The sequence below is a fragment of the Cervus canadensis genome, chromosome 13, assembly GCF_019320065.1.
Source record: "Cervus canadensis isolate Bull #8, Minnesota chromosome 13, ASM1932006v1, whole genome shotgun sequence".
Lineage (NCBI taxonomy): Eukaryota > Metazoa > Chordata > Mammalia > Artiodactyla > Cervidae > Cervus > Cervus canadensis.
The window spans coordinates 50643401-50658859 of NC_057398.1; the positions used below are offsets into that span (position 1 = coordinate 50643401).

General features: G+C 37.9%; 1 protein-coding gene across 1 annotated transcript in view; it reads right to left on the reverse strand.

Moving 5' to 3' along the window:
- The window catches only part of DNAH14 (dynein axonemal heavy chain 14), a 394377-nt gene that overhangs the window by 111443 nt on the left and 267475 nt on the right, over positions 1 to 15459 (reverse strand). Inside the window, exons 50-55 of the mRNA XM_043484666.1 lie at positions 14887 to 15057; positions 11317 to 11484; positions 10081 to 10173; positions 6513 to 6710; positions 3726 to 3887; positions 1133 to 1324 (exon numbers count right to left, since the gene is read on the reverse strand). Of these exons, the coding sequence (XP_043340601.1) occupies positions 1133 to 1324; positions 3726 to 3887; positions 6513 to 6710; positions 10081 to 10173; positions 11317 to 11484; positions 14887 to 15057 (984 nt within the window). The remainder of the gene's footprint in view (positions 1 to 1132; positions 1325 to 3725; positions 3888 to 6512; positions 6711 to 10080; positions 10174 to 11316; positions 11485 to 14886; positions 15058 to 15459) is intronic.

Here is a 15459-nt window from a genome sequence, read left to right on the forward strand (position 1 = left end):
TAAAGAATCTGCCTGCAATGCAGGAGACCCTGCTTCGATTCCCAGGTTGGGAAGATCCTCTGGAGAACGGATAGGCTACCCAGTCCAGTATTCTTGGGTTCCCCTTGTGGCTCAGCTGGTAAAGAATCCGCCTGCAATACAGGAGATGTGGGTTTGATCCCTGGGTTGGGAAGATCCCTTGGAGAAGGGAAACACTACCAACTCCAGTATTCTGGCCTGGAGAACGCCATGGACTGTATAGTCCATGGGGTCACAAAGAGTCAGGCACGACTGAGTGACTTTCACTTTCACTTTCATATCCTGATTTTGGTATCTTGCAGGGTTTGGGGGAGGGGGCTGGAACCAGTTCCTTATGGAAATCAATGGATCAATCAATGTAGAGATACAGGCAGGCAAAACTAGAGTAGAAAGAGTGTCCTCTTTGCTTACCTTCAGAGAGAATCTGACTTGAACATAATCTAGTCCTGTTTATACATCTCCAATCCACCCAGCCTAGCTAAACTGGTCATTCTTAACTCAGCTGCAATTTCTTGTTGGTTCCACCCTGAATCTACCCTTTTTGGCCTTTGCTTTCCTTGAACACTTGGACAGGTAAGGTTGTAAGCCCCTTTCTAGGCCCCACAGAGTTTCAGGCCTCTCTGAATTTACAGCTTCTTTTGCCAACATCTCTCGGGATCTTCATTTGAATCACTCTAGGATAGATTCTTACTGACTTGTGGCTCATGAGTTCTGAGGTAACTTTGCGTGTGGCTTGTGCTCTCATTTCTTTGTAGTTGTGTTGCTGTAACCAACCCAGTGAATTTCACAAGTACACAGAAGGTTGCAGTATCCTCACCAGAGCATGGGGGGTTGTTTACCTTCGTGGAAATCTGCTGTCTACCATGAGGGCAGGACAGTGAAGAGACCCCAGCAGCGAGGAATCTGGGCATCATTGAGACAGGGTGAATTAGGGGGCAAAAGAGATGAGAAACTGATAAAAAGTCAAGACAAACACTTGACTTATTTCATAATTTTGCCCAGAACTGCCTCTCTTTGCCCACCTAAGGTTGTCATTCAGAGATGTAGTGTTGGATTCTGATAATAAATTGAAATCTTCACTTGCATTAGATTTCTTTAAAGGGGTTATATTTACCTCTCTGCTCTCGATATCCACTTTTTCTCTTAAGAAAGCGTCAGCTACAATCAGGAGAGCTTCTTCTGGCCACTTCTCATACCAATCAACCGTGCAGGTGCTGATCAGGGAAGGATATAGTCTACAGTTTTGGTGAAAGTTAGGTCTTGTAGGGCTCATGGTCATAAAAATATGAAGATTTTTATGTATTCTCTGAAAATTAATGAAAACATGATTTGTTTAAATGCAATCCATTGCTTTGAAGAAAATATTATATTGAAAATTCCATTTAAAATTTGTTTCAATTTTTTCCTTAATGGGGGGAGTAGAAACCTATCAATCATGTATTGAGTGTCTGTCATAAACCAGAGTCCTTCCAAGGGAAACTACAAGCTTCACAGAGCCCTTCTGAGGAAAGGAGCCAGGTTCTGTTCTAGGGGACCTCACCCTCTTGGCTTCAGCTGGATGGACTGGGTAGGGGAGTCACTGGACTCAGAACATTCCTTGTATAAACCATCCTTTATAAGGGGATCTGGTGCTAGAGCTCTATTCAGTAGGGCAGTTTATATCAGATGCTGATGGGTCTGACTACTTAACTGTTTCCTCTGGAGTGGAGTGCATTTAAGACTCACAGAAACTCAAAGTAAGAAATAGTCCGATGAATTAAAGCTAAAAGAGATGCAGAGAATCAGAACAATGTTATGTACAGAACACCGCAGAGATACTAATAAACTCCTACAGCTGAAGGATTACAGCCAAGCAGTATTAGATTCTATATAATTTTTCAGGTCCTAGGCAAAGTGCTAGTTTCAAAGAACTTTGCCTGCATCCTTGCCCCACCTAAAACCTGATTGTGTTGTTGCTGTTCTTGGCTTCTTGGAAGGACTGACCACAGGGCACAGATTCCTTCCTCATTTCATACGTTGCTTTATGATAAAACCACATTATTGAAAGAAGCTTCAGTGAGTCAATGATCCATTTAACTCAAAGGGTTAGACTTGCACAAAGTGATAATATCTTTGAGTATCAAGCAACCTATTTTGCCAAGTAAGAGTAGTAAAGCTGAAAGAAGACTAAAGGGTAAGATTTCCCCTCTCTTGCTTGTCTTTAAAATTTTTATAAAAGCAAATGCAGCTCCTCAATGCAAAATTCACAAAATACAGAAATCTTTAAATTGAATATGAATTTGTACGTGTGCTTAGTTGTGTCCTACTCTTTTCGACCCCATGGACTGTAGCCCACTAGGCTCTTCTGTCCATGGACATTTTCCAGGCAAGAGTACTGGAGTGGGTTGTCATTTCCCACTCCAGGGGATCTTCCTGACCCAAGGACTGAAATGTGTCTCTTGTGTCTCCTGCACTGGTGGGCGTATTCTTTACTGAGCCGCATGGGAAAACCCACAAAACGGAATCACCTCTCTCTGCTTTGCCCGTTTGCAAATCCTACTTCAGGATATCCAACAGTTTAAGGTGTGTTTTCACTATTTATTATTACTGTAAAAAACCTCAAGTCATTTTTGAAAGTATGGCATATATATAAAATTAAAATTGATTTCTACTTGGGATTCTTATTTTTTATTTCTGGAGGGCACTATTCGCCACACTCTAAATCAGAATTTATTTTCCTTTTCCACTCACAATCTATTGGGTAAACCAATTTTGTAAAGAAGTGCTTGATTGTCACAAGTTTTCAGGATAACTCCTGTCCTTCTTTCTACTGCAGCATTCTAAAATACAACTCAATTCAAACATCCATTTATATTATATTGTTCTCATACAATTGTGGATTCCATTCCCAGAATTTTTTACATGTTTTTGTTGTGCAAGATCACTAAGCATCTGCTGAGGAAGGGATGGTGGTTCGGTTCAATTTTCAAATGTCTCCATAAAAGATAGAAGCTGACTCGAGAAATAAGTTGGCCTGTGGTACTTTACCAGTGAACATTTTGGCTTGGGTAATCATATCTATCTGTTCACTGAGCCACTGGTCAGTCATCATGTCTTAAAGATACAGAATGCCTAGTTAATTTGTCCAGTTTATATCTCTCATCAAGCTGATTCTTTCACAGCAAGCTCACTGCTGAGTTCATTCTGAATATTACCTGCTCTACCTGGATGACCCATAACATCCTGGACAGTTCTAGGGCTTTTTAAGGGGATGAGCAATTCTTGTTTCTTTCCTTTCCAGGTTTGTTACCAGCATACAACTGAAATAAAAAACCTCATTGGGTAGAAAGGGATCACAGGGTGTGAAGTAATCTTGGGATCTTATTTCTCTTATTGCCTCAAGCTATTATTATTTTTTTAAGTCATTGTTAGCCAGTCAGTCCCAGATTCCTGCTCATGTTTGTCCTGCCTATGGTGTGTCTATGTTTAAGGATGGAAGTCATTATTATAGCTTTAAAAACTCATGTAAAAAAACAAAGAAATTATCCAACTTGAAATTCATGTACAGAATTATAAACATAGTCTATTTTTTTATGCAGACCTTTATGTTCATTGCAGGATTATTTTCAACAAATAGTGGACACTGGCATAAAATTTTGTGAGATTTGAACATAGTCTATTTTCAATTTAATATGTCAATTTGATAAAGGCAATCCACAAAAATGTACCTTTTGGAAGAACGAAAGTAAAATTTGCCTATTATCAACATAACCAGACTGTTCGGCAAGAGACCTAAGCCTGAGGGCAATCGCATCCAGCTCTTCATTTTCAAACAAGTCAGGTATTTTCCCCAGATTAATAATGCTGTTCAAATCTTCCATAAATAATTCCTTAGGAAAAACATACATTTAATCAGGAATGGGTAAATTGGGCATGTATTCTACTCTGGATAGAGCAAATCAAGAAAGCAATAGTGTTTCAGGAGAACTTAGATCAAAAAAATAACTTCTCTTAATGTGAACCCATCAAAAACATTTTGTTCTGGCCAAAATAAGCTTCATCTATTCATTCATTTATTCAAACATTGGGGAAACAGATTTGGTACCCACAGTATGCCAAACACTGCTGTGCACTGGGGAAGAGGCATGGGAGGAATGGGTGCAATAATTAAGGTCAGCAGGGACTCTGCCTCACACGGTTTATAGTAGTTCTCGGTATCTCTACTTTTGTGTTTGAATACTACACAAACTATTAGAAATCACATGGCCAAAAGCTTATTTTAATTTAACCGAGAACATCTCTATAAAGGTTTCCAAAATGAATGGGAAGGTAACAGAGGAGAAGCAGCAATGAAAGAAATTCTACCAGAGGAGTAATAAAAAAGTATGAGCATTTTGGTTTTTAGAATAAATCCAAGCTTTCTTTTAACAAAAAAGCATTATTAGCATTATCAATGCCTCAAGATACAGTATTCTTTAGTCACTCACAGGGACATGGTATTTCAGCCCAGTTGAGAAAGGGCAGAGAACTGGTGGGCTGTGTTCAATAGAGGCCAACAGAGGTGACATGGGGCTAACTGCTTTCCTGTCTCACCTAAGACGTGATGGAGAACTGCCAAAGATTTATTAAATACTCTGATTATTGCCTACTTGTTGAGAGTCTAGCTAAATTACTTGATAGTATTACTGCCTCAGCATCCATTTTGTTTGGCCAAGTAGCCTGCTGGGGGACTTAAACTGACATTATACCTCTCATGGATGCACATGCCTTAGATAGCAACCCACAGAGTTACAAGCAAATGTAAATTCTGATATGACTTCCCAACAGCCCTGTGTCAACAGTCTTCCCTGTTTCCCAGAGCCTTCCCTTTATGTGCTCCTTGGATAAGACCCCCATGGAACTTACCCTTTTTGGGTTTGAATTGGCCAATCTGGCCCTAGCCTGGGAACTCCAAAAGCACTGCAAAGCACTGCACCCTCAATCAAGGTGTGTGCCCGAGTCCTACCCCCGCCCCCTCTCTGCACTTTGCCTTGACTTCCCATGGGTTCCCTCAAGGCATGCTGTGTGCCTCCTGCAGAACCTGAGTAATAAACTTCTCTTTCAGATTCTCTTGTGGTCTTTTGTTAAACTGTAGCTCACCATCTGGTACCCTGCACTTAACAAATGTTAATTTAACAAAGTCATAACACCATTTTTTGGATTCATGTGGAAAGCAATGATGTGGTTAGAAAAAGTCTGGAAAGGAGATGCAATAACCTTAAAGTTCTGCATAACGTGGAAAGTGAAAGTGAAAGTCACTCTGTTGTGACCAACTCTTAGCAATCCCATGGGCTATACAGTCTATGGAATTTTCCAGGACAGAATACTGGAGTGGGTAGCCATTCCTTTCTCCAGGGGATCTTCCCAACCTAAGGATCGAACCCAGGTCTCCTGCATTGCAGGCGGATTCTTGACCAGCTGAGCCACAAGGAAAACCCCTGAATAACATGGGAGCCATGTTCAATTCAGCTTTGACAGTGGATTTCTGAAAAACAGTTTCTTAAATTAGAATGATACATTCTTGGCAGGGGAGAAACTACATCTTCTGAAACCTAGAAAGTGTCTAGCAGAAACCTCAACCTGATCAAGGAGCAGGATATTCAAATTTGGGAAGGGGAGAATATATAATTAAAGCAGAAAAACTGAATATTATGGAGAATAGCAGATATGACATGGCCCTTGGATTTACTTTCAAAATATGACATGAAAAACAAACAGACACATATAACTCTAGGGAGAGAGGCCCAGTATCAGGAGCAAAAACAAAACAGGAATTTGAAACAACACTAATAACTATACACCTCTGGATCACAGATAATAAACAACATTCCCTTGAAATTTTGCCACAAAGAAGTACATACAATCTGAGGTAGTATTCCTAATTATACTTTGGCTATGGAAGGGTATAACTTATGCAAAAGGATAGATTTTTTAAAAGTTGAGTGATTAACATTTTTTGCTTACATATAAATAAGGCATGAGCTGCAAAGAAAGTTCTCGGCTTTGGTGAAACTTGAGCAGAAGGATAAAGGACAGAAACAGAAGCCTCAAACTCTGTGAGAGCACACTGTAGATTACATGATCAGACAGTGGATGCAGATGATAGGGCTATTTTTTTTTGATAGGTCTATTTTTAAAAGACAGATTATAAAACTGGTTTTAATGCAAAATGGATGGCTTTAGTTACACAGATAAATTACTTCCAATTAGTCAATTAAAATTATAGAGACAGAAAATTCTTTTATTGTGGTACTTATGTAAAACTATCTACAGAATGACTGCAAACTTATAAACTCTATAGGTTATGATTGGATAAGCATGGAAAATAATGAAAAGAATTGATATGGCAGGTTAATAGGACCATAGGTAAATATTTTCTTTTCAAATATTAAATTTGGAGGGCTCCACTGTGCCACCTGGGAATACCCCACATGAATATTAAACTTTAGTAAATAATAGAAACAAAAAGTACTTACTTGATCTAGGTTCAAATTACTAACTATCAAAGCAGAAGGGTTGCCTTCTAATCCTGCTTGCATAAACACTTTTTTGAAATCTTCTTTGAATTCTAAGTAGGCATAATTGTGAGATAAAGGTACCCGGTATATTTTGTGTTCTGCCAAATAACAGGCCAGAGTCGCACAAGTTTCTTTTCCACATCCATCTATTCCAATCTTGGGAAGAAAAAAAATCCAACATGTGATTCTTATATATATTCTGGAAATCTTTTCAAATCTTTCAGAAATAGAAATCATTTATTTTTATATCTAAATAGAAATAAAAAGTTTTCTACTTAGATGTGCTAGAAAGTTAGTAAAACTACCTAAGACTATTTTTAAATGCTTTGATAAACACATGAAACATAAAGTATTTTATTAAAATCTTATAAGGCACTCAAACACTTTCAATATTTTAATCTTTTCTCTTCACAGCCTCTTGAACTACATGAAATAACTGCGCTGAAAATATTATCTGGAAAAATAGCATAGATAGGCTTACAAATCATTGCAATGTGACTATCAACATTTGAGTCTTCATTTGTAAGGATTCAAATAAGTCTTTTTCCATTTACTGTGGGCCATAACACTCAAGAAGTGCTCTTTGGGAATGATGATAAAGTTTTACCCTTTTAAAACAGTTTATTTAGGTGCAAACTATAGACTATACCTGTTTTAAGTGCACAATTAAATGATTTTTAGTAAATTTACAGAGTTATGAAACCATCACCACAATCCATTTTTAGAGTACTTCTATCATCCCCCAAATATCTCTCAAGCCTATTTGCAGTCAATCCTCTTTCTAATCTCCAGTCCCAGGCAACAATTAATAGGCTTTTTGTCTCTATAGATTTGCCTTTGTTAGACATTTCCTATAAAAGGAATCATACAGTAAAAAGTCTTTTGCATCTGACTTCTCAGTTAGCATGACGGTTCTGAGGTTCTCCATGTTGTAGTATGCGTCAGCAGTTCATTCCTTTCCATTAATGGATTTGGGGATGTTAAACCAAACACACATTCCTAGAATAAGACTCACTTGGCCATGATACATAATATTCATATGTTGTTACATTCCGTTTGCTGATATTTCATTCAAAAAATTAATAACTATATTCACAGGGATATTGGTATGTAGTTCTCTTTTTTCATGATGTCCATATAGTTTTCGTATCAGGGTGATACTGGTCTCATAGATTAGCTGGGAAGTATTCCTTCTATTTTCTGGAAGAGTTATAAAGGACTGATTTAATTTTTCCTTAAATGTTAGAATTCTCTAGTGAAGCCATTTGGACCTAGGCTTTTCTTTGTGGGAAGTTTTAAAATTCCTAATTCAATCTTTTTATTAGTTACATAAGTACAGATTTTATATTTCTTCAGTTCAGTAATTTATGTCTTTCAAGGAAAGTGTACATTTCATCAAGGTGTATTAAATACCTGATTTTAATAGTTGGAGTGTTCTTGCCTTTTTTCTCTTGATTATCCTCTCTAAAGATTTGCCAGTTTTGTTGATCTTTTCAAAGAATCATTTTTTTTTGTTTGTTTTCATTGATATTATTGTATTGTTTTTCTATTCTTTAGTATGTTCTCTCATCTTTTCTTGCATATAACTTCCTCTTTGGGCTTAGTTTTCTTTTGTAGTTTTCTAAGGTGGAAACTTAGGTTATTTACTTGAGATTTGTACACACTACCATATGTGAAATGGATAACCAATAAGGACCTACTATACAGCACAGGGAACTCTACTCAATCTTATGTGGCAGCCTGGATGGGGGATTCTGGGGAAGAATGGACATATATATGTGTAAGGCTGGGTCCCTTTGCTATCCACTTGAAACTATCTCAACATTGTTGATCAGCTATCAGTTCAGTTCAGTTCAGTCGCTCAGTCGTGTCCGATTCTTTGCGACCCAGTGAATCGCAGCACGCCAGGCCTTCCTGTCCATCACCAACTCCCGGAGTCCACTCAAACCCATGTCCATCGAGTTGGTGATGCCATCCAACCATCTCATCCTCTGTCGTCCCCTTCTCCTCCTGCCCTCAATCTTTCCCAGCATCAGGGTCTTTTCAAATGAGTCAGCTCTTCACATCAGGTGGCCAAAGTATTGGAATTTCAATTTCAGCTTCAGTATCAGACCTTCCAGTGAACATCCAGGACTGATCTCCTCTAGGATGAACCAGTTGGATCTCCTTGCAGTCCAAGGGACTCTCAGGAGTCTTCTCCAACACCACAGTTCAAAAGCATCAATTTTTCGGCGCTCAGCTTTCTTCATAGTCCAATTCTCACATCCATACATGACCACTGGAAAAACCATAGCCTTGACCAGACGGACCTTTGTTGGCAAAGTAATGTCTCTGCTTTATAATATGCTGTCTAGGTTGGTCATAACTTTCCTTCCCAAGGAGTAAGCGTCTTTTAATTTCATGGCTGCAATCATCATCTGCAGTGATTTTTCAGCCCCCCAAAATTAAGTCTGACACTATTTCCACTGTTTCCCCATCTATTTCCCATGAAGTGATGGTATCAGATGCCATGATCTTAGTTTTCTGAATGTTGAGCTTTAAGCCAACTTTTTCACTCTCCTCTTTCACTTTCATCAAGAGGGTTTTTAGTTCCTCTTCAACTTTCTGCCATAAGGGTGGTGTCATCTGCATCAGCTATTCTCTAATATAAAATAAAATTTTAAAATAAAATAAAATATAGGCATTTGTAGCAGTAAATTTCCCTGAAAGCACTGCTTTAGGTAGGTTATGTTGTTTTGTTTTTTGTTTTGGTATGTTGTGCTTTTGTTTTCATTCACCTCAAAGCATTTTCTAATTTCTCTTGTGATTTCTTCTTTTACCCATTGGTTATTTAGGAATGTATTACAAAGGTTCTGCGTATTTGTGAATACTCCAAATTTCTTCCTGTTATTGATTCCAGTAGTAATTCTTTTGTGATCTGAGAACATAATTTGAATGACTAACTTAAACAAATAGTCATAAGAATGTGACGTATCATTGGTTGAATACGTTGGATTTTATTTAGCCTTCTGAAAGCTTTTCTCTATTTAAGGTATTGGTGGAATTTCCAAGAACCTAACTCTCATTTGCCTTCATGAGCAGTAAAATTTTGTGCAACGACTCATTTTTCTAAATTTATATTCAAGGAATTGTATTATTTTTGAAGTCAAGATTCACCTGCACAGACACTGTATTAATACTGCAGATATGCTAGAGATGGTGCTGGACCCATTACTGTTTTTACACATTAAATGCCATCAAAAAACAAATAGCTGGTGAACTTTTATGCACTTTTGAGAGGACAAGGATCTTGTCATATGTGTCAATGAATATGAGCTTTCATAAACAGAAAGTGTGCAAAAATTAAATTTCTGTAAGCAGAGTAGATTTTTTTATATTCTACTATTTTATTATTTACTGCTTTTAGAACTACTGCTTTTTTAAACTTTTAATTTTATATTAGAGTATAGCCAGAGTAGATTTTTATTGAATTTCCTTAATTTTTATTTTGTATACTAAAAAAAATTTGAAAAATTTAAATTCTTACCAGTAACATATGACTTCCTGATTGTCGAAGGATCCTTGTAGCTCTTGCAATGTGTTCTATGGCTTCCTTGAAAAATACCAAGGAATGAGAAATCTACCAGGGGAAACGAAAAAATAAAGTGATTATAGGCATAGAAAAATTAAGTGTTCACTGTGGTTTTACATACAAGATATAGAAGTGAGAATAACTAATCTGGTAATCCAATAATTTAGACCCAATAAACTAGTTTACATCTATGGAAAATAAGTGTGCACAATGAGAACTGTCCTTTTGCCAATATTCTGATGAGCAAGATTGGAAGGCCGGCATAGGCTTGAGGGAAGAGGATGAAGGGGAGAGCAGCAATATCAAGGCTGATTTTCTATTTCTCTGTCTTGGGGTAGAACAAGCCTCAGGGAATCGGTGTATGGTGTCTGATTTTGTTGGTGTCTATGTTCCAAATCACCTTTGCTCATAATTACAGTGGGAATGTAGTTTCCTATTGGACTTCCCTGGTGGCTCAGATAAAGAATCTGCCTGCAATGCGGGAGACCTGGATTGGATCCCTGGGTTGGGAAGATCCCGTGGAGGAGGACATGGCAACCCATTCCAGTATTCTTGCCTGGAGAATCCCTATGGATAGAGGAGCCTGGAGGGCTACAGCCCATAGGGTCGCAAAGAGTCGGGCACGACTGAGTGACTGAGCACAGCACAATGGGAAAGACTGTGAATTAGTCCCAGCTATATTGCTCCTACTTGTTGCCACACCCTCTCTTGCACTTAATTCCCTTAACTTTAAAAATTCAACATTTAACCGCCTCAGTTGTGCACCTTGTATTTAAATGAGGCAAAATAAGATGAACAATATAAACCTACACTTCTACTGGTCTGCACTAAAATTTGAGGGTAGAGTTTTTGATCTCTCTTGCTCTTATACATACACATACATCTCAAAAATATTGATTTTACATACACATATACATATGTGTAGTGTTAGTCGCTCAGTCGTGTCTGACTTTTTGCAATCCCATGGACTGTAGCTCACCAGGCCCCTCTGTCCATGGGGATTCTCCAGGCAAGAATACTGGAGTGAGTTGCCATTTCCTTCTCCAGGGGATCTTCCCAACTCATGGAACGAACCTGAGTCTTCTGCACTGGCAGGCGGATTCTTTACTGATTGAGCTACCAGGCTGTGCATATATAACTATATATTTGAAAATAGTATTCCTTAGATTTTTGTATAGTATGTGTCTCTACCTCCAAAGACGCTGAATTCAACTTCATTTGGAATTCAGTAAGTACTTCGGCAAGTTTATTATAGTCATTGGTATACTGATAGGTCTTCTTTCTATGAGATTTGTTTACATCCAAGAAATCCACAAATATAATTGGGTCATTCATCAGTTTTTCTTTGGTCCATTGGATCTATTGTAGGGTGATTGAATAGAAATTGTTAATGGCACAATTTAACTTATTATCAAAACTAAAACAATATACTTGTATCAGAGAAGTTCTTAGCACAGTAGGTCTAGGTCTTGGGGTTCTTAACCTTTTTTTGTGCCATGGACCCCCTTCTGACAGTGAAACCTGTGGACTCCTCATAAGAATAACATTTTAAACAAACATAGTAAAATGCAAGGGTTGCAAAGGAAACCAAATACACTGAAATACAGTTCTGTTTAAGAACTCTTTGAGAATCTACAGTTTCTAGGTTAACAACTGCTGCTGTGGGAATAACATGTTGATATCACGAGGTCTCACCAACAATCTGAAAAAGAGAATCTTTCCTTAATCAATTGTTAATCACCACCATAGATTTGCAAGCTTCCATATTTGCTTTCTTGGTTCATTTGACAAACCCTTGCCTGTCTTTCAGACCAAGTTTGTGGGCTAACCCCTTCTTTGAAGTCTGACCATTTTCCTCTTCCTAAAACTAGATAGATTAGTATTATTCTTTCTTCTTTTGTCCTACTATGGTGGCGTGTGGATGGGCCTGTTACAGTACTTACAGAAATGTATTGCACCTGTTAGGTTGTAAGGTGCTTGGAGGCAGGGCTTACATTAGTTCTGTGGAGGTTTTAGAACTTACCTCAGTTGATGTCTGTCCCTGGAAATTCTTAATAGGCTCTCAGAAGGTGTTTGTTTAAGCAAAAGGCTAAAGGAAGGTCGAGGGACAATATGATATGATGGTTAAGAGAATATCTGAAGTCAGATAGCCAGGACTCCACCACTTAACTAACTATGCAACCTTGGGCAAATTCTTAATCTCACTTTGCCTCAGTTTCTTCATTTGTAAAATGAGGATTATAACAGGACTTAAGTCACAGATATGTTATCAAGATTTAATTGAGTAATGATGGGTAAAGCTTTTAAAACAGTGCCTGGCACATTGTAAGAGTTAACCGCTATTAGAGCTATCACATTTTACTATTTAAAAAGTCAACCAGTCAAACAACTGACTAAATGGTATCGTATAAATGCAAATTCTTATGGGAATAATTTACATCCTTAAGTTTTTAAAGTAGATTTGGGTAATAGTTCTCTAATTTGGGGGTACTGTAGCTGTTCTTGCTGTCTGTGGGACTAACTCCTACTAGGGAAAGACCTGTCTCCCCTAAGTAATTGCTTACTCATTTTCTACTGCCTCTACACCTATTCTTTGGTCTAGCAAAGTCTTAAAACTAAATTGCAGTTGGAATGTATAAGGCAAGAATTTAGGATCTTCTCCATGGACAGAAATAAGCTTTCTTTAGATGGTTATTTTAGCAAAGTCTCTGCATCCCTTCATTCATTCCTGTATCTATTCATTCATCCCAGATGTATTTGTCAAGTACCAGGTAGGAGTAAGGGAGGATGTTAAACTCTGGAGATTTAGGTGGGGATAAAAATCAACGATTTTGTTCTCATGGAACTCATCGGTTAGAGAAAGAGATAGGCAATTACATTCTAATTAGTTCTACGGATAGAAAACCCCATAGTCCTATGACAATGCAAAGACATTTAACCTGGAAAGAATGTGATTTAGGCTAGAGAAGACCACCAGAAGAGGAAGCATGAGCTGAATCTTGAAGGATGGTCAAAAGTGAGCCAAGGGAAGGGACCTATATGAATAAAGGAAGAGACAACAGAGACCATTCTGCACTGGCCAAAGTATGAGGTGAGGGGCTCAAATTTCTGACATGGATGGAGGCTTGACTGATAATATCAGTACTGAGGTAGGAAACACCAGGGTGGGGCAGCGGGGTAGTACACAGAATGCAGTGAAGGAGGACTGGAAATGGTTTTGCAAATGGTTTTTCATGCTGAGAATGAAGTACTCAGAGTAATATGAGACAGATTTAGAAGTCAAGCCAAGGTCTAACTCTAGCATTCAGGCTCTTTCTGCCAAACCACCAGCCTGTCTTTGAACAGTAGATATAAGATCTGGTCATTTTTAATACAATGATAGCTTACATTTACTGAGCACTTATCATGTGTCAGAAACCGTTGTAAACACTTTACACAAGTTAGTGCCATTAATTCTCACCACAGTCCTATGAAGTAGGTACAATTACTACATTTTCATTAGAGATGAGGAAACCGAGACACAGAGGGCTCACTTGCGTAAGGTTTCATAGCTCATAAATGGAAGGGTTGGGCTTTGAACTTGGGCAGAACCTGTGTTTGTAACCCTTGTATTCAACTGCTTCTCAGGTTGTTAGGGAATGAAAGTGAGAAAAGAAAGGACTGGAGATTCTACTGCCTGTGTGAAGGAAAGTAGGAGTAAGATGAGTGTGAAGCATCACCAAAGAGTAGCCCCAAAGAGGGACAAGAAGAAGAACTGCACACTGGTAGAGCCCTGAGAAATTCTGGGTAAGTAGATGGAGCTGTTGGTGGCTGTGGAGATAGCTACTTTGTGAAAAGATTATTTTACCAGATGTTTAAAAAATTGGAGGGCAGAAGTGTTACGGATTAACATGAATGATGATACCAAGAAGGGTCTAGGCTGAGGAGCGGAAAACTTGGATTAAAGAAAAGTAATGATGAGTGTCTAGAAAAAAAAAATTTTTTTTAAATGGTAGTGCTAAGAAGTTTTAGTTCCTCATTTTTTGTTATTACTTTATATTTATTATCTATTTTTCATAATTTACATGCAATAGAAGGCACAGGTCTTAAATACCCAGTTTAATAAACTTTGAGAAAAAAAAATTTTTTTTAAAGATTTCTGAATTTGTGATTTATCTAAAAAATATATAAGGGGACTTCCTTGGTGGTCCAGTGGTTAAAACTCCATGCTGGCAATCTAGGGGGTGCAGGTTGAATCTCTGGTTGGGGAACTAAGATCCTACATGCCACATGGCATGGCCAAAAGATAAAAGGAAAAAAATATGTGTGTAGGCAAATGTATGTATACATCATCCTTGGAGAGGAATTGAGAGGAGTTAGCAGAGAGGCAGCGTAATGGAGTTGAGCTCACCACTTCATTTAGTTACAGCTGTTAGTGAATCAGTTACTGAAGCACTTTCCTTTGTGACCTGGACTAGAGAAGCAAGCACAAACTAAACTTCAAAGGGCTGGAGAGGGATGAGGGGTCAAAGTGTTCACGTCTGCCAGTCCTGGAGGAAAGTGAGCAATTTCAAGGCTCTCAACAGGCCAAATACATGAGTAAAGGCATCAAGACCTTATCATTTCAATTGTTCCAAATCTATAATTATTTAGACATTTGCAAGTAAAAATTGGAATTGTTAATAAAGTTTTTAGTTAACATCATAGAAATGTCTGATGATGTTTATAAAACAGTATTTTTGCTCAAGACACCATTTACAAAAATTTTTTAAATAATTTTACCTGAAAATAATTCTCGAGTTCTTTTGAAAGGATCTGATAGAAAAGCACCTGTTCAGCTTGTTCAAGTAAGCGATCATGAAACACTCGGGTGGCTTCATGAACAAAGAACAGAGCAGCCATCTCTTTGGAGTTAACAACAAACTTGTCAGCTTGCAGCAAACCTAGAAGAAGCTATTAGGGATTTAAAAACAACAATTGAAAAACCATTATCAGGTAGATTGCAAAGCAAAGCCTCATTTTTTTTTTTTTTTGCAGGTTTATGTTTCCATAAAAATAGAGCAATAATCCCAGGCAAGGATTGTCAATTCCTACAAGTGATAACCTGAACTTCTGATGAGATGGACAAGTTATAAATCAGAGAAAACTTGTAGAGCGTCACCCTTATAAGGAGAGGGCTCAAAAACTCCTCACAGGATTGCTGGAGATAAGTGATGCTTCTTAATGTTCTAAGATTATAATTTGGGTTAAAAAATTTATAACCCATTTCATATACATGTACTATTTTGGGCTAAAGTCCCATAGCAAGGAAATAAAAAACAAACCAAAAGAAGATTTTTTTTTTTTTTAACATTT